The 18,704-nt window shown below is 36.3% G+C and overlaps 1 protein-coding gene across 7 annotated transcripts in view; it reads left to right on the top strand.

The window, feature by feature from the left end:
- The first annotated feature begins 231 nt into the window (after positions 1–231).
- Positions 232–18,704, top strand: part of QKI (QKI, KH domain containing RNA binding) — a 158,985-nt gene continuing 140,512 nt past the window's right edge. For 4 of the 7 annotated variants that reach the window (XM_032407512.1, XM_032407511.1, XM_032407510.1 and 1 more), the window contains exon 1: positions 233–464. In XM_032407512.1, coding sequence (XP_032263403.1) covers positions 323–464 — 142 coding nt within the window. In that variant the 5' untranslated portion in view covers positions 233–322. Of the gene's footprint in view, positions 465–1,213; positions 1,823–18,704 lie in introns of those variants that run through there. The other 3 variants (XM_032407517.1, XM_032407516.1, XM_032407515.1) reach the window with 2 other exon arrangements.

The raw sequence follows: 18,704 nt of genomic DNA, 5'->3' as shown, positions 1-18,704 counted from the left end.
CCGGCGCCGAGCGGCCCGCGCCCGCACTCGGCCCGCGGAGACCCGCCTCCCGCCCGCCGGCCTCGTGAGAGACGCGCCGAGCCGGCGGCCGAGGAGCGGCGGCGGGCCGGGAGCGCGTCGGGCCGCGGGCGGAAAGTGCCTGCGGGGGCGGGGAGAGCGCGGCGAGCGCGCGGTCCGGCCGCCCCGGCGCCCGGCGCGGGAGCGGAGCGGAGCGGGACGCCGAGTCCCGAGCGGCCGGCGGCCGGGGCTCCCCGCCCCTCCCTCCTCTCCGGCGGCGGCGGCGGCGGCGGCGGCGGGCGGAGTGAGCTGCGGAGCCTGGAATATGGTCGGGGAAATGGAAACGAAGGAGAAGCCGAAGCCCACCCCAGATTACCTGATGCAGCTGATGAACGACAAGAAGCTCATGAGCAGCCTGCCCAACTTCTGCGGGATCTTCAACCACCTCGAGCGGCTGCTGGACGAAGGTGAGTCGCCTCGTCGGCTTCTCGCGGCCCGCGCCCAGGCGGCGGCCCTTCTTCCCGGGACCCGACGCCCGCCGGCGTGTTGGGAGGGCGGGAAGGTCGCGGCCGCGGGGACCGTGCGCCCGGGGACGGAGAGGCCCGGGCGGGGCGCATGGAGGCGGCGCCGAGGCCGGGCTCGCGGGGCGCGGCGGCGGGCGGGCGGGGGCCGCGGGCGCGGGCGGGACCCGCCGGCGGGACGCCCCCCCCTCGGGACCCCGGACCCCGGACCCGAGACCCCGGGCCTCGCGCCGCCCGCGCCCAATTTGGTGCGCTGGGGAAAGCTGCAGGGCGAGCCCTCTCGCGCCCCCGGCTTCCAGCCGCGCCTGCGAGCACCGCGACGGCCCTGAGCTTCGCGGGCCTGCCCGGGAGGAGCCCGGCCTCGCCTGCCCCGCGCCCCGCGGGCGCCTGAAGGACACCGGCCCCCGGGCGCTCCCGGAGGGGTCTCTCCCGGAGGACGCCGCTGGTTCCTAAAGTGGAGGATCCAGTGGGGCTTTTGCTTTTTTGGAGTTTGTGCAGCTTGCGGGTACTCGAGGGGAGTAGCGTGGGGCTTGATAATTTAAAGGAATTCCATAGGAGACCGAAAGTACTGCTGATTTAGCCGAAGGCGAGGACAAAATGACAGCGGAAAGCACTTTTTGTCCTTTTGTTTGGGGAAGCGAGAACTGTTCGGGAGTTTAACTTCACTTTGGGCGGGGGGGGGGGGGGGGTGAATACGAAATACCGCGAGGACAAATCTAAACGTAGTCCCGAGTTGGAGAGAACTTCGGCGGAGAGCTTTTCCCGAGGACGCCGCTGCCTTACGTTGTAGGACAGGAAATCAAGACTTTGAAAGGGCGAAAATAAAAACGAGTAAAAGTTTGCAAAAAAGCTTTGTTGGTGGAGAGCTGAGGGTTGCGAAGAATGACAAGAAGATTAATTTTGGCCAACTCTGGGATTTAACAAGTTCTTGTAGCAATGCACTGGGCTGTTAAATTCTAGTAGCTGTGCATTTCTGTGAACGCCCGGAGAGGAAAAAAATGACCAACAAAAAAGTCTATTTTGAAAATCGAGTAGCCAGGAGTTATTTTTCTCTTAGAGGCAATGCCGGAGGACTGTTAAAAAGAAGCCGAAAACTGTGTCTTACAGAATTGACAGTGGATTTTAGATTTTTCACAGGAATTTTGAGATCTTTACTGTAGAACTGGGGAAAAAGAATCTGAAGCTTAGAGAGTTGGAATGTCACTAAAGAACAAAAGACCGGAAATGTCTCCGTGATTAAAGATGGTTAAAGAAGAATCCCAGGAGCTTTTGTTGTCCAGAAAGTCATAGGAACAACTTTAAAAGTACGAAACTGTTGGGTATTACTGCGTCCCTGCTTTTGCTTACATTTGTTAAACATAACAGCAATAAGGGTTTATTGGAATGGGCTTTTTCCACTGTTGAAACAGCAAATCTGTTAATTTCATATTGCTCCAGAAAAAAACTTGAGCTGTCCCTTTAAGGGGTTCTGCTTTTTCTATTTTTGTTGGCATTTGAAAGATTGTGGAGGCAGAAAACTTTCTGGAATGTCAAAAAAAAAAAAAAAAATTGCTGGAACTCTTAAATTGAGTATTTCCAAATGTGAGCGCTAAGGGGCGCCAGTTATTTTTTTTTAAAACATGAGAAATGTTTGGAGCAAAATGTGTAACATACTCATAAGCTGATCTGTATTAAATTTAGTTGAAATTTAAATCACAGTAAGTCATTTTATGTGTCATTTCGTGGACTTACTGTATTTATAATAGAAAATATATTTACAAACACTGAGAGCACATTCTTTCACATTATGGGAACAATTTTATTACATTTCAAAAATAATATGCTTTTTCTGCCTTGGTATATTTTGGTAAAATTAAAAGTTTTAGTAGTATTTATAAAAATTTCTTTTAAGGTTATTTTTCTTAAGTACGGTTGTTTAGAAGGAATCCTTCGTAGACATTAAAATGAAAATGTGTTCTCACAATATTTAGGGTTAAATAAAGTTGCATTCTTTGAATTAAAATGTTCAATGAAATGACAGGAGGTTATAAAAAAATTGGAAGTATTTTCACTTTGTGTGTATCATATTTAAAAACATACATAATTTGAGTTTCTCTGATTAGTTCTGAAAGGCTTCTCACTTTGCTTTTATGTTGATCTAAAAATCTCTGATAATTTGGAGTTCTCTGTTAAAAAGTTTCTAATGTTGGCTTCAATAATTTGTAATCTTCCAAATCTAGAATTCCACTTATGTCATTATCTCTAACAAAGGTTTTTTGTTCATTTCTCTGTAGTTGGAAATTGCAACTATTTGCATTTTAAAACTTGGAGACCACTAGCTGAGAATGATACATTCTAAATAATTTTTTTTTTTCTTTTAATGTGGTTTACTCCATCCCTTATCTTGGTCTATCTTCAGTTTTAGCCTTTTCAACTCCCCAGCCTAAGTAAAGATTGTTTCTGTGTGGTAGCTGGGATGTTTAAAATGGACAGCATAATGACTAGGAAGTTTGATTGTTTTTTTTTATCAGACCAGTACAAACATGCAGGAAAAGGGGCTATTCCTTAGTGTGGAATAAGCTGCTTCCTCTAATTGTTAGCCTTATTATAAACTTAATTTGACTTAAGAAAAATACAGTTTTTGAAATGCATCACGTTTTTTTGGGCCAGATGATTTAATTCTGAAAATTTGGCAACTTGCTTTGCCCCTTTGTGGCCTGTCATTGTCCAAAACAAATTAATCATGATTTCTGTTTGTGGTTAGGAATTATATTTTCCTTTTCCATGTGATTGGCGGAAAAATTTTTTCAATTTAGATAAAGCTGTAAATTTTATGTTGACTAATTTAGTCAAGTTAAGGTACTGCACTTAACAGTAGATGTATTTCCTGATAATTAGAAATTTTGAATGATTATTTAGGAATTCTATTAAAAATTTTTTTTAAAGTAAGTTTCAAAAAATTTGCTTGTCTGAGAACTTTTATTTGGCTAGTTACAAATTTGGGATTTATGTGTGCTAGATTTTCTTAGTTGATTAAAGCTTGACTGTTTTAGATTGAGCATTTTAATTCCATGCCAAGTTAATCTTTAGCTTATATTTTGACTTTGGACATTCTTTTGGTTTTTGGATTTATTTTTTTGTCTGGAGAGGGGAGTAGGTAGGAATTGCCAGACTATCCTCTAAGTGTCTTCACAGTTGTTCTTTTAAGTTGTGAGCGCTTTCTAGGTTGGACCACTCACATAAAGGACGTAATTTCAGTTGTTTCCAATACTTAAGAATCTTTCGTTGAGGTAGAGATGATTACACATAAAACCAAGGTCTTAAAGTCTTAAACTGCTCTCTGGAGAGAGGTTTCCAAACTGAATCCTGGGACCATCCATGGGAAAGAGCAGTTACTACAAGTTTTTTATTTTAAAAAAACTTTCTTTGTCATGAAAATGAAACTCATGCAACAACAGTACTTGAATGCAAATTATGTTTTTATAAAGTATTGCAATTAGAATTGAGAAGGCCACAAATGAAATCATTTAGACTTAAAAATTTCAGATGGGGGAAAGGAAAGGAAAGAACTAGGGATTTTAAAATCAGATTTTGAGTTTTCATTTTTTAGGCATAGGGAGGTTAAAGCTGCTGATGGGAAAATTAAGAATGCATGGTATGGTTTATAAGTAAAGCTAGCCTAAATCTTTTGTGAATATTTGAAAAATTAGTGTGTGGCTCAGAAAAAGTGAGCAAACATGTTAGATTACATTCTGCATTCCTGATTTGAGAAACGCATTTTCATTTTCTCACGGTCTTTGGGGGGGGTAATAAATTTTCTTTCTGACCTCAGTTTTCTTTCCCTCTCCCTTAAAAATGTGGGCAAAAAAATATTTTAAATGAAAACTTGCTTCACTAGTTAACATTTTTCCATGTTACTGTTTATTTCTATTTATTATGATTCAATATTGAAAATACCTTATACCTTTGGTTTTCTTACACTTCAAAATTTTTTTGCAGAGGAGAAATCTTGTCTACAAATGCTTTGTTTCAAAAATTATATGGCTGTTTGTATTGAGAGGACTTGCTGTATAAGTTTATTACAATTTTAGGGTTTTTTTTCTGGAGCGTTGACGACAGTAATCAATCTCTGTAACAAACAGGTTTTATTTACTTAAGTTGAAGTAATTAATCTGTTTTTTAGGAAGAAAGATTTTGCAGTTGTACACTGGCCCTTTGAATTAATAGTGATGAGAGAAGGACAGGGTATTTATAATCAGTTGTCCTTCCATTATTTTTCTCCTCACCCAGGAGGTGTCACCAGCTCTGTAACGTAATAATGGAAATGATAACTTGTATCCTAGGTCATTTAGTCAACATTCATTCTGTACTTTTGAAGCTTAACTCTCCCTTAGGCAGAAAATATATTCAAAATGCATGTATATTCAATGAGGCAGAAGGTGATTCCTTTTTCTTAACTCTATCCAATTTACTTGTTTTGTAGTAAAAGCTGTACTCCCAAGGATATAATGTAATTGAATTAATAGAAGTGGGTCTCTTTGCTAATTGTATTTGCTAGTGTGTTTGGTATGAGCACCTTTTCTTAAATGGCTTTGAGAATATAAAGTGAATACAAGTTAATTTGTTTTTTTTAATGTTTTGTATACATTATGTTTCTGTTATTATCCCCTCACTTGTCACTGTCCTGAAGCTGATTGCAAAGTGCATCAGTTTTTCATAAGAAAAAATGGCTTTTTGTTTACTTTTTAAAAGGAAATAGATTCCTGTGACAAAGGACAAGTGTGCTCCCTTCCTCCCCCAACACACACCCAACACCCATACACCCTGCCTTTATTGGCACCTTTTTTTTACATGCACCTTTTTTGAAGCCAATATATTTAGATATGTAAGCTTTTTGTTTTGTTTTTTGACCTTTTTTGGCCCTTAAGAGAATTACACCAGTGTGATCATAGGGACAGCTTTTTTACTCTGACTGGAACATCTTTTAATTTACTTGAGAAATTTATTATAGTTAATACAATTTGGTTTATGATGGTGCAATTATAAGTAAAACTTGTCTTTGTTGGAGATGGAAAATGCTATGCCTTTTTTGAGTTTTATTTGTTTTTTTTTTTTTTTTAAAGATTTTTTATTTATTTGACAGAGAGAGACACAGTGAGAGAGGGAACACAAGCAGGGGGAGTGGGAGAGTGTTTTATTTGTTTGATAACCTAAGAGAGAGAGTCCACTGAGCAACTTTCTGTCATTGGTATGTCAACTATTATGAAGATATCCAAGGATCTATTTTAGGGCCAAGGGATCAGGATAGTAAAGAAACCTATGCCAAGAAGTTAGAATTATATTATGTACCAACTTTTTATTTTTGTGATCGACAGGACTTCATTATTTTTTCTGATCCCTCTTTTTTTTTTTTTGACATCAAGATAATGTATTTTTCCCTTCATGGGAATGCTTTTTTTAGGGAATGTTTATACCCCTTTTAAAAATTGGCATTTCAGTTTTGGGGCCCCAAATACCTACGTTGTTTGATGTCCAAGTAAGATTTTTACGGGGCTTTTTTCATTTAATAGAAAGCAAACATGGCATTAAACTTTTTTTCGTAGTGAATGCATTTTGTTTTGTTAGTGTGACTGTGTTATGAAAGTTGACTGTAAGTATAATCCAGTGTGTGTTAGGTACTACTGTCTGTGTAGTTGTCATCGTACTTCATGTTGTAATACTATCTTTTTTTGTGTCTGCCTGTCCTTATTAGAATTAGTTCCTTGAAAGTGCCCACCTCATAGCCTGGCACACGTACACTATCAGATGTTTGTTGAATTAATAAATAGGTTGACATTGTTATCCTCTTGATTTCTATTTTCTCTAAAGCATGGGATTAAGCCAATTATATAATAATTTGTGATAGTTTTGGGAAATTACAAAAAACGGTACACGTACTTTTAAGTGATATTTTTTTAGAAATCTTAAAATATCATTTGCAATGCCTGTTCTCAAGAAGCTTTTTATTTATTTATTATTTATTTATTTGACAGAGAGAGAGAGCAAGAGCAGGAACACAAGCAGGGGGAGTGGGAGAGGGGGAAGCAGGATCCCCGCTGAGCAGGGAGCCCGATGCGGGGCTCGATCCCGGGACCCTGGGATCATGACCTGAGCTGAAGGCAGATGCTTAACGAATGAGCCACCCAGGCGCCCCTCTCAAGAAGCTTTTATCTTCATTTTACTTTAGTACCTTTGGTGTGAATGAGAATTAGAAAGATAAAACTGCTTTACTTGGGCAGTAGTTTTCAGCCAGTCCTTGTACAAAGCCTATCAATCCTTAAGCAGAGAGAAGCTGTCAGTGCCCATCTCAGCTCTTAAAAGTTTTGGCACTTTCAAATTAGCTTAAAGAAACACCTGTTTAAAAAATTGCTATTTGTGTTAAATTACTGTAACTGCCACATATGGTTATACTCAGCTTTCTTCTAAACTAAAACCATTCAAATAGTCCTTATTTATCCTGAACACATCAAAGCAGCACTTAGGGACCTGGAATCTTTCCCATATACTGTGTTCTACAGAGTACAAGACCTACATATCAGCTGAATGTTGACTTTTATAGGTAATTGACTAGAGAAAAGGTTTACCTACATAATCCCATAAACGCCAAAACTTTTAAGAGCTGAGATGGGCAGTGACAGCTTCTCTCTGCTTACGGATTGATAGACCTGAGAAAAGTTTTCAGCTAACTGAAACTTAACCCTCTTAAAAGCAGCCTGGTTTTCTGCTTTAGCCCTAACAATGTTTTAAAGTAAATCTGTCATGAATTTTTAACAAATATATAGCTTGCAGAAGGTAAGTGATTTATCCAGAATTCTTGTAATTAACAAGCGAATGATTGTACTCAGTGGTTTCATCATTTCTTCAGTTTTCTGAAGCAGCAACTCTAGTTTGAAATTCCAGAAATCCTATCAAGTCTAGCAAAATAAACAAAATTTTATGTTCATAATGTTTGCCTTGTATATTGATTCTAATGTACATGTTTTATTAAACTAAATTTTGTGACTTGTGAAATGAATGTATTGTAACATTTCTATCACATTATTTATGATAAAGCATAATTTGTCAGTTTGGATGCTTTTCAAGGGTACTGAAGTGTCAGAAAAAAACATCAAAATGTAGTTAAATCCATAAAGCGGTCTCATGTTATATGGCCATGGTAATAAGGAAAGGGCTTGTGTGTGTACACACATGTAGGCACACATGTACGTAAAGGGAAACATGCAGTGAAGGTGAGCTGGCCTTGAATCCTTGAGAAGAGTCGGTGTTGGGGCTGGTGAAGTTCTAGAACAAGGACGGTTTTTGAAGTAATGAAATACCTGCTTGGCCCCAGGATTGAAATGATTATGTATTAACAGTGGAAAAGGGTCTTATTAGCAGGTCCTAAGTAAACACCTTGCTTTTGGCTTTCATGCGGGACAAATTGTTGTAAAGATTGGGCATGATCACCTGGTCAGTTACAGATTATTGGGAAACTTTTGGCTTTTAATCTAACTTAAGAGTTTAAAATCTATAGAAAAATATAATAAAAATATGTAACGCATGTATCTATATTTATTACATTTAAGAGTACTAGGAAAGTGCTGGTTTTAAAAAGCAAAGTTTTACAAAATTTTTATTTGAAATCTTTCTTCATTAACTCTTAGTGTCATAATTATGGGGACTCAGAATGGTTTTACAAAGAGCATTTGAGGAGATGTATACATGAAAAAAACTAGGAAAATGGAAAACATTTCTTGGATGCAGTTTAGTGTAGGGAAAACTAAAATAATATCAAAAGATCATGGAATTTCAGAACTGCAAGGGACCTGGGAATCAAGGGAAATCTTTCTATTATAGGTACAAAAACTGAGGTCTAGAGAGGTTGTGACCTGTCCACATCGCAAGGCAAGGTAGTATCAGTTGGAGCTAGACCCTCAGTTCTACCTTCTTTTGGTGAATGTGTCTCTTATACGTGGAACTGGAGAAGAAAAACCCAGAATAGTTCCGTGTGTTACAAAGTACTGCGTTGCTTTAGGTTGTGGACATGAAGAAGAAAAAGTAAATGGGAGTAGTGTTACTTCTGTAAGATGTTGGACTTGGGCAAATACTGGTCAAATTCTTGGAGCTAGAATTTTTAAAGGTAAAATTTTGAGATAGTTAAGAGGCTAAAAGTGAGAAAGTAAAAGCGTTTAGAGGATTTCATTCATTTACTTAAACTTTTTTTTTTTTTAAGATTTTATTTATTTGAGAGAGAGCGAGTGTAGAGGGGGAGAGAGAGGGAGAAGCAGACTCCCTGCTGAGCAGAGAGCCCGATGCAGGACTCGATCCCAGGACCCTGAGATCATGACCTGAGCCGAAGGCAGACACTTAACTGACTGAGCCACCCAGGCGCCCTTGCTTAAACTTCTTAATAACCATAGGATAGAGCCTTAACTCTTTAAGGGTACAAATCTAGTGTGTATTTAGTATTATTGTTGGTATTATTATTACTGCAGTTGCTATTTTTAATAACCGCTCAAGAGGAAACCTAACATTTCTGACTGGAAGATTTAATATAAAGGTTTACTATTGCTAGGTGATTCAAGTCAGGAATATACACTTGGTTCACTTTTACATTAGCATAAGGTGGTTCATCGCATAGGTAGCAACTCTGAAGAGTACCTGTCAGGAGGTGGATGATGATGAATTAAATGGAAATGGGAGCTGTACTAGGTAGCCACTGCATCCCATTCCTGATACCCATGTTTGAAGCATCAACTGATGGGAGGATGGAGGATGTTCCACGAGAAGAGAAAGTGCTGTAGTGTCAAAACAGTGGTGATGGGAGATTGAAAGATTTTCAGAAAGTGTGTTTAAACTCAGTTAGTTGGAATGGCAAATGCGGAGGAGAGTTATGAGCAGAGCCAGCAGCCTAGGTTCAGGCTCTACCATGGTAGGCCTTGAATACCAGGATGAGCAGCATACATTTTATTCTAAGCTTTGTAAGGAACCAGTGGAAGGCTTGTATTTTGGGGTGTCATAATGAACTCTTTGAGGGAAAATTAATGAGTGTAGAATATATGGGTCTGAGGAAGTAGAAATTGGATGCATTGTGAAGGGTTAATGTAAATGGTTAGGTAACTTTTAAATAGTTATATTTTCTCAAAATAGTTAATAAAAATATATTTTGAGCTTTATATATTTTAGGTTTAAACTCTTCACAGTTTTTAAAAGTGCATTTTAACTAAAAATAAACATATACAGAAATTATTTTTTCCTTACCCTTAAGTTCTTACATTAATCCTGAGGTATTGAGAACATGGGCTCATTTGTATAGCTGTCAGCTAAAATTTTGGTTACTTAGAATTAAGCTTATATGTAAATTAAAGAGAATTGAAGAAACTCTTTGGTTTAGGGGAATCTTAGAAATTCTTGAATTGGTTTGAGTTGGAGGAAATTTTGTCCAAACCTAACTCATCTAATATTGTTGAGTCTAGATGTGTTATCAAATACAAAGATTTTTGAGAATTTCATTATCCATTTTATTTTTATTTAATTGTATTTTTTTATGTTGATTATTTTAGGTAAATTAGAGATATCTTGACATTCCATCTCTATATATTTATGTATCTCTTTAAACACTAGCGTTTTCCTATATATATAACAGCATCGCACTGAATAAAATGGGTCAGTCCTACACTTAATGTAATAACTAGTCCATATTCAGATTTTTGTTGTTATCCCCAAAATATTTTTTATAACTGGCTTGTCCAAACCAGAGTCTGACTCAGGACCCCACTCATTGAATCTGGTTGTTAGGACTTTATGTCTTTTTAATTTAGAACCATCTTTTATATGGCACTGCTATAACTTCCTTATCATTGGAATTGTTCTTTTATGCCCTGTGTATCTAGTACTTGGGAAGTTAAGTTTAAAGGATTGAATAGGTTCATCTATACATCATAGGTGATGCTATGCACTTGATTTGGCATCATGCTGGGGGCCTGCATCTGGTTCCACCATTAGTGAAACTGAGACGAATATCTGGGTTAGCCTGGTCTTAGAATGATTCTCCTGCCGTAGTTAGGTAAAGCTTTCTTTCAGCAGCAGGGAATATATTGTTATTCTGAAAATAGTTACTATTGGAAAGCCAGATAGATGCTTATTCTTAATTAATTATTGGTTGGTTCTCGAAGAAAAACGTTGGTTCGCTAGTTGCCTCAAATGGTGACCAATGAAAAGGTTTTATTTCTAAGTAGTTGCAAAATCTCTACTACAAAGTTTTTCTCCTTAAGAACTTTTAATAGTGAGGAAGTTATGTTCCAGCAGATGGAGATATTAGTACACAAAAGACAGTGTTTAGTGATTAAAATTTGTTGAGAAATAACTTTTACGAGAATAGGAAATTTTTTCCTTTAAATTGTAAGAGGAGAGTTGCTCAGGAATATGAGAAGTAACAATTACTAAATTTAATATTTAGAAGTGTCATGTAAATCAGTTGTGATATTTCTTTAAAGAACTTTTTTTTTTTTTTTAAGAGACCATATGTTAGATGTTGACTATAAAATATGACGGGATTAGGACATTCCATTGAATATAGTAATATTCTGAAATACAGTTTCTGCCTTTACAGCTTAGTTGTTTGAAGGTTTTTTGTTTGTTTTAGTGCAGAACTGAGTCAAGTCTGTTGAAAAGTATTCTACTTGTATGTTTTCTTTGCAGTTCTAAAGTCTTTAACCAGCAGTTGATTTGTTTACTAATGTAAATCAGAAAAAAAGTCTAAGCCATAGTTTACTACTATATGTTATATGAAGAGAAAGTTCTTTTGGGGCTTATAGTTTTATTATAGTAATAAAAAATTATCAGCAATAAAAAGGTAATCTTATCTCACTTTATAGCATTCCTTGTCAGTTTTTTTAGTTAGGTAAATATTATATATTTTAAAATATAGCTTGCAATTGTTAAATAAGAAATACTTATTTAAGTTCCTTCTTAGATATGATTTGGAAGTGTTTTTGTTAATAACGCATTTAAATTATATTTTCCAAGTTGTTATTTCGAGCTTTTTTTAAATTGCTCTATCAGTTGTAAAAGTATTTTATGAGAGAGAAGTGTTTGTATGTAGAAGACCAGGGAAGAGGATATCAACTGTGATATATACCTTTGTAGAACTGATAATAACTTGCATTTTACTTCTTTCTCCCCAGTATTTTTTCTTTTTTGTTATTCATAAAATGTAGAGAATTGAAGATGCAAACATTTTCAGTTCACCTTTGACAATAGTGTGGTTTGTGGTCTCTGAGTCCTGGGAAAGGTGGTGGTGAGGGCAGAGAGGTGTCCTAGCATATTGTCTTTGAACCTCAGTGCCATGTATTATTTTTCAGGGAAAGTTTTTCCCTGTTGCCAATTTTGTGTATACATTTTAAAAATTGTTTCTTACAGTCAGAGTATATGAGAAGCATAAATTTCTTCATTCTAGTAATCATTGTAATATATGTTATAAGGAATTAAACACATTGATTTTATTCTTATAGCAAGTATTCTTCATCTTATGGAAAAGAACTAAAATGTATCAATTAAAAAGTAAAAATTACCCATAATTCAGTGATAATCACTCTTAACATTTTGGCAAATTCTTTTCTAGACTTTTTTCCCCTTCTTGATTTATGGATAAAACACAGTTGTGACCCTACTGTAGTGTCATCTGTTTGTGTTCAAGTAAATTACATCAGGAGCATGTTCCCCTGCCATTTCATATTCTTTGACAATATAGTTTTATGTTAACATAGTTCATCTTATAGAGGTATATTATAATTTACTTAACTATTTGACCTATCACTTTGTTTTCAGTAAGCTTGTGTGATAATATCAAATGTTTTTAGAACTTGATTACTCACTGTTTAAAAAGCCTTAGGTTACTAAATATTGTAATGGCCCTGTGAATACCAAGCTCTTTTATTTTTGCAGTGTAGTTAGTTGGAAATCAGCATTTTATACTGCATTCCAGTAGAAAGTGATTACTATTATGTGACATTTAATTTTTGAGTAATGTCAGAGTTGCATATTTTGCTTATTTTTTAATGACTTGACATTTATTTGAAATTTTTTATTCTATTCACAAGTAAATTTGAGTGCATATTATGTGTAACATATGAGGTATGCAACAAAGCTTCAAATTCATTCCTTACCTTCAGGTTGTCTGAGTAATAGGGTAGATAGTATGAAAAGAAACTAATATAAGGGAATATAACCAAGAAAGGTTGAAAGACTGGTGCTAAGATCACGTTAGGCTGGGGAGATACGGAATGTTTCAGGAAAAGAGGTAAAATTTCACCTGGCTCTTGCAGGATAGATAGGATTGAAGTGGAGAAAAGGTAAGGGAGTAGTATTCTAGACACAGGGAACACTATCCTTGAATAAGAGGACATTCTGGGTAGGAGAAAGAAGTAAATTATTCTATATCTCTTCTGTAGAAAGCTTTAAATTCCTGGAAAAAGATTTCATCCTGTTGATAATGGGAGACCCATTTAAGGCTTTTCTTTTTACATCTTAATTTTTTTCCCTTTTATCTGCCTCCATATTTCTGTTTAATATGGATTCATTGATAGATTGCTCTGCTTATTGCATATTTTTAGACTTTCTGGAATTACTCCCCACTTTCCCCCTCCCCAGTATTTTGCCTCTTAACTTCTATTTTTTTTATTTTTTTTAACCTGTGCATGCTTAGTTTGGCTTTCTCTTTTGTTTTACTAGTACATTTGGATATACTTAACCCACTCTTTTTATGATCGTTCTTTTCTCTGTGTGTCTTTTGGTGATTGTGTTGGGTTTAGGTGACTGGAGGAAGGAAGTTTATCTGGAATTAGTGAGTGTGTGATTTGTAGAACTGGTGAGTCTAAGCTCTATAGATGAGTTGCTAGCATATCTTGTCCTGTATGTATGGCATGGGTTTTTGGCATATGCTTGCCCTTCATCTTTCTCTCCATTTGCTTTTGCTCTAATGGCTTGAAAGACCTAACAATCTTATATTGGATGGGAGGGATTGAAGATCCTGCTAATTTAATTCTGAATTGAGGGAGGCTATAGGGGAAGTGTTTGCAAAGTGTGTTCCATGTAATACTGGCCTCCTGAGGTAGTCTGAGAATAAAAGTAGTCAAAGAAATGCTGCATATTCTTTTGTGAATTCAGCATGTGGTGACATGTTGAACATCCAGGAGCTGCTAAAGGAAGCTGACTTGGTTTAAATGAGCATTTTCTGAAATTACTTGGTAAAGGAATGCCTTTTTTCTTTCTTTTCTTTTTGGAACTAGTGGTCTGAGGATACATTATGATAAATATTAGAGGATTGTAAAGACTGTGGATCCTAAGGAGAAGAGGGTTTAAATAATAATTGTTTGGGAATCTTAATTTTTGGATGAGAATACTGTCTCAAGTCAGATCAAAGTACTCTCTGAAAAAGATAGTTAAATTTCATTTAGTTTGGGATTATTTCAAATTCCATCTAAAAGGAAGCGAGAAAAAGCATCCTTTTTGACTTTATATAACAATCGCAGCAAATGGTTTCTATAGTGAATTTTGTTTAATTCAAAGTGTTATTTAAATATTTAGAATTGCTATTTTTAAATAATTTTCTAAATGAAAGAAAATGAACAATTCTGACAACTTAAATGTAAAATTTAAAAATACTTTAAAATAGATAATGCACAGAGAAATGTTGATTGTTTTAACGTATGCCTGGTTTAAGTCTAAAATTTTTAAGTTGGGAATTAGTGAATTGTTAGGTGAAGAGGAATTTTGAACAGAAAAATGTTTATCTTTGTTAGATTGTTCAATAAACATTGAGATGCAGTGATATAGTAGTTTTGTAAGATCTGTAAGTCAGTAATTAGATGAGTTTTTTCTGTTTAGATTTTAATCTATAGGCTATTAGCTCTCTTCTTGTTGTTACAGCAATTACTCATTCATATTATAAAATGAAGTTTTGATGACATTTATAATTAGCAGTCTTTAAAGAAGGGTAAGTGTAAGGGTGTATGGTAGAATAATAGCATTTCGTCTGGAAGGCCCAACAGATTTTCATTAAAAAAATTTTCTAGTTCAAAAAAAACCTGTAATTCAGAGATTTGAAGTTGGAATGGATCTCAGTGATCACAGTTCCATCTTTTTGTTACATATGTAAGTGTAGTTCATGTACAGAGGGTATGAAGTTTTACAAATTAGAAACTGTTGGCTTCAGGAATGGTAGTTGATTTGGCGCTTGTGACAGAAATATGTCTGTAAGTGGTATTAGCCAGTCAGAGAGTACCTTTGGGCCTCATCCCCTCTACGGGAAATGATGTTATGACTGATAATTGGTGTATCGTGACTACCTTCTAAAGTGAGTAGTCTCAATTATTTTATTTATTTATTTATTTATATATTTTTTTAAAGATTTTATTTATTTATTTGACAGAGAGAGACACAGCGACAGAGGGAATACAAGCAGGGGAAATGGGAGAGGGAGAAGCAGGCTTCCCGCGGAGCAGGGAGCCCGATGCGGGGCTCGATCCCAGGACCCTGGGATCATGACCCGAGCCGAAGGCAGACGCTTAACGACTGAGCCACCCAGGCGCCCCTAGTCTTAATTATTTTAAATTTTGTTTCAATACTTGAAATACTTACCTAGGGTTTTTTCGTTTTTTTTTTTTTTTTTTTTGAGAGAGGGAGAGGAGGGGAGAGAGAGAGCATCTTAAGCAGGCTCCATGCCCAGTGCAGAGCCCTACACAGGGCGCAATCTCACAACCCTGAGATCGTGACCTGAGCCAAAATCAAGAGTCATACGCTTAACCAGCCGAGCCACCCAGGTGCCCCTTTACCCAGGGTGTTTTTTTAACTTTTCCTGTAAATAAGAATAAAATTAAGTATATAATGCATACAGTGATATTGTCATTAAACTGATGTTAAAGACAAAAGGCTTTCCTGGGTTCATTTTCCAGCCAGCTGACTCTAGGTCTAGATACAATGTAGTGTACATAGCAAAGGAACTTACACTGTCTATATTTTATACACTATTTTAAAGTCATTAGTTAGAGTAAGCTCTCCATTTCCCCCCTTGTAGATCTAGGTTATTTGCCCTAGAATAATGGGATAAAAGTCTAAGGTAAAGATAAGGGAAAATGAGAAAGCCACTTAGTGTCTTCTAAATACTCCGATTCTCTGTCATTGCTAGACTTAGTATTTAGACTTGTGTGTGGTGATGTCCTGTACAGGTTGTTTCATAGGCTAGTGTAAATTTATCTAAATTTTGAAGGGTGATAAATTTAGGGGAGGTATCTTCAAAAAGCATTTTATGTTGTTGTTTCATGAATCCTGAATAAAAGAAAAATGAAAAGGGGAAGAGAGTAGAGAATAAGTGGATCCTGTAAGAGAATGACAGTAATTAGGAAAGGTGAAAGTAAGATCTGAGTTAGAAAATCCTAAGTTTGTTTTTAGGTCATAGAAAAATGTATTTATTTTAATGGGTAGTAAGGGACATGAGAGTCTTATTTTTCACATTTCATTTTTATTCAAGGACTAACACCTTTGATTTTCTTATTAAAATATATTAACTGAACATCATGAGAGTTGTTCAAATTTGAATATACAAAATTTTTTAGTCACTTTATCTCTGGATGTTTAAAGGATTTGGAGCAAGTAAGTAATAATTAAGAGGAATCTCAAAGTGAAATCTTTGATTTTGTTAATCCAGAGTCTCTTTGATTGTTAATACTAATATTTATTGAATAACAAGTACATATATCCTGACAGTGTAAACCAGAAAACTGATATAAATGTGGGCAAAAAAAGGTATGTATCAAATTTTTAGAATGCTACCTATAAAGAGAAATATTTTGTTATGTACATACATATTCATATAACTAAACAGCTGAAATGAAAGCTTCATGAAATAATATTTGTGTTTTGTCTCTGTTACGGTGTAATCTGTTTTCCCATATCTATGTCATTTCTTTATTTTAAAAATTTATTTTAGAGAAAGCGTGTGCACACATGCGCATGGGTGGAGGGGCAGAGGGTGAGGAAGAGAGAGAAAATCTCAAGCTCAAGCAGACTCTTCACTGAGTGGGGAGCCTGATGCAGGGCTCGATCTCACAACCCTGAAGTCATGACCTGAGCCAAAGTCAAGGAGTTGGACGCTTAACTGACTGAGCCACCCATGTGTCCCCATTCTGTGTCATTTAAAAAGTGTTGGTTGTGACTAATACTATAGAATTAATGGGTTATGACTTGTGTAGTTTTAGCAAAACTGATGCTGACTCCTGCTATAACTTAGTTTTCAACAAACTTTTTTTTTTTTTTTAATCTAGCACTTTCCTGGGTGCTGTGGATACAAAAATGAATTAAGGCATAGTCCAGTACTTAAGGAGCCATGTATGGAGAGAGAAATGAAATAAGAAACTGCAGTATAGTGCTTTAACTGCTGTGGCAGAGGCAGACACAGGTTAAGATGGAAGGGATCACACCATTTTCTAGCAGGTAGATGGAAATTTCTTGGAGGTTCACGTATTAAATAACCTGATAATTCCTCTGATTATAGGCTTCATTTAATGTGAAATTTAGTTCTCTTTTTTCCCCCCTGTAAATTCTAAAATGGATACTATCAAGTTCACTGGACTAAGAGATTTCTGAGTTTTTGGCATAAAAGCCAAGTTTGTAAAAGTAAATGTTAATTTTATAGATAATCTTGGAAAAATCTAAATCTTATAAAAAGTAATATTGTGTTCTTAAATATGTCATGGTGACTAGCTTTAATGACTTTATTTGGGAAATACTGTCTTTTTTCTGACTTTCTTTTACCTCCAAACCTTATATTGTGACTTATTAAGAAGGTAAAGTTAGGTAGAAGTGTTATATAAGTATAAACATTATCTATCTATGTATCTTATAATTATTTTTGACCATTGGCTGTTTGCCCAGATAGTGAAAGTTAAGCTACAAAGCAAATCATGAACTTTTAAAGAAGATGGATACTTAATTATCTAACACTTAAAAATTATTTTGTCATTTTATTGAAATTTGGAAATATTCCCTATGTTGACTTCTTGTGGTTGATTCATTCACAATAACACTGAATATAAAAATTACAAGATTGGTTGCATTTTATCCAAAAATTAGGTTCTGTGAGTTACAGAATTGTTACAGTTTCTCCTGTGAGTGATGCAGGCTCCTACGTCAGGTTGAGAAAGCTAATGTCTGAGTGGATGTGGTGGTTGCCTTGGAATGATTTTGCCGTTAGCAGTGAAAAATGTTTTTCTTATAGTTCTTGTGCAGCAGGCCATGGAGTAAAGCACATTTTTATAATAAAGGTGATGAATTTAATCGCAAACTGGCAGCCAAATGGAAATTGCAAACCTTGATACTGGGAGAAAATTGCCTATAAAGCAACTCTTGAGGGAACAGGCTTTAAATTTATCCACCCATTTCGACATTGAGGAGAACATAGGAATCACAGGATATTTTGCTTGGCCTGCTTAGTTCAGATGAATGACACTTGAGCATTCTGTTTAAGAGCTAAAGATGGTTGTTTTAAAGTTGCTTACGCTTTGTACGTTAAAGCCTTAACCACATAAATTTTTATATTTCATTAAATATCTAAAACATTGCTGACTTTTTATATTTCAGCACATGATTTGTCTAATGAATTGAAATCCATTTACTACATTTATGGTGATATGCTGTATAATTTATGTTTCTGCCATTTGTATGATGAACTACAGTCTTAAAGGATGCAGAATACTCCGCGGTTATAAGTAATATTCAATTGATAGAATGTCATATAAACTATCAGTCTTAACTGGTTTATATTGTGTTTAAACAGTTTATATTATAAAATTTAAACACAATGGTAGAATTTCTATTATGGGAAATCTGGGCCTTGTCATTTTTTACTCTAGGTGACTAATGCTTGTCATTTCTTAGAATAACCTAACCCTTGATTCAACATACAGTATTCAGAGTGTTTAATCCTGAATTTTGGTATACCGTACCATGCATTTTGGAGTACACTTTCTTCCCATGGTACATATATTTGTTAACAGATATCTGTGTCCAAATTAAGAGAATTATGTGTGACTGTTGGAATGTGAGACCTATTCGAAGGTTGGTAAATACTTAAAATGAAAAATGCTAATGTAAAATACAAAAATAATATTTCTTAGTATACGTCCTGAAACT

The sequence above is a fragment of the Phoca vitulina genome, unplaced genomic scaffold (assembly GCF_004348235.1).
Source record: "Phoca vitulina isolate PV1807 unplaced genomic scaffold, GSC_HSeal_1.0 scaffold9, whole genome shotgun sequence".
Classification (NCBI taxonomy): domain Eukaryota; kingdom Metazoa; phylum Chordata; class Mammalia; order Carnivora; family Phocidae; genus Phoca; species Phoca vitulina.
Note: the sequence above shows the minus strand (reverse complement) of the source record. Positions and strands in the feature narration are given on the sequence as shown.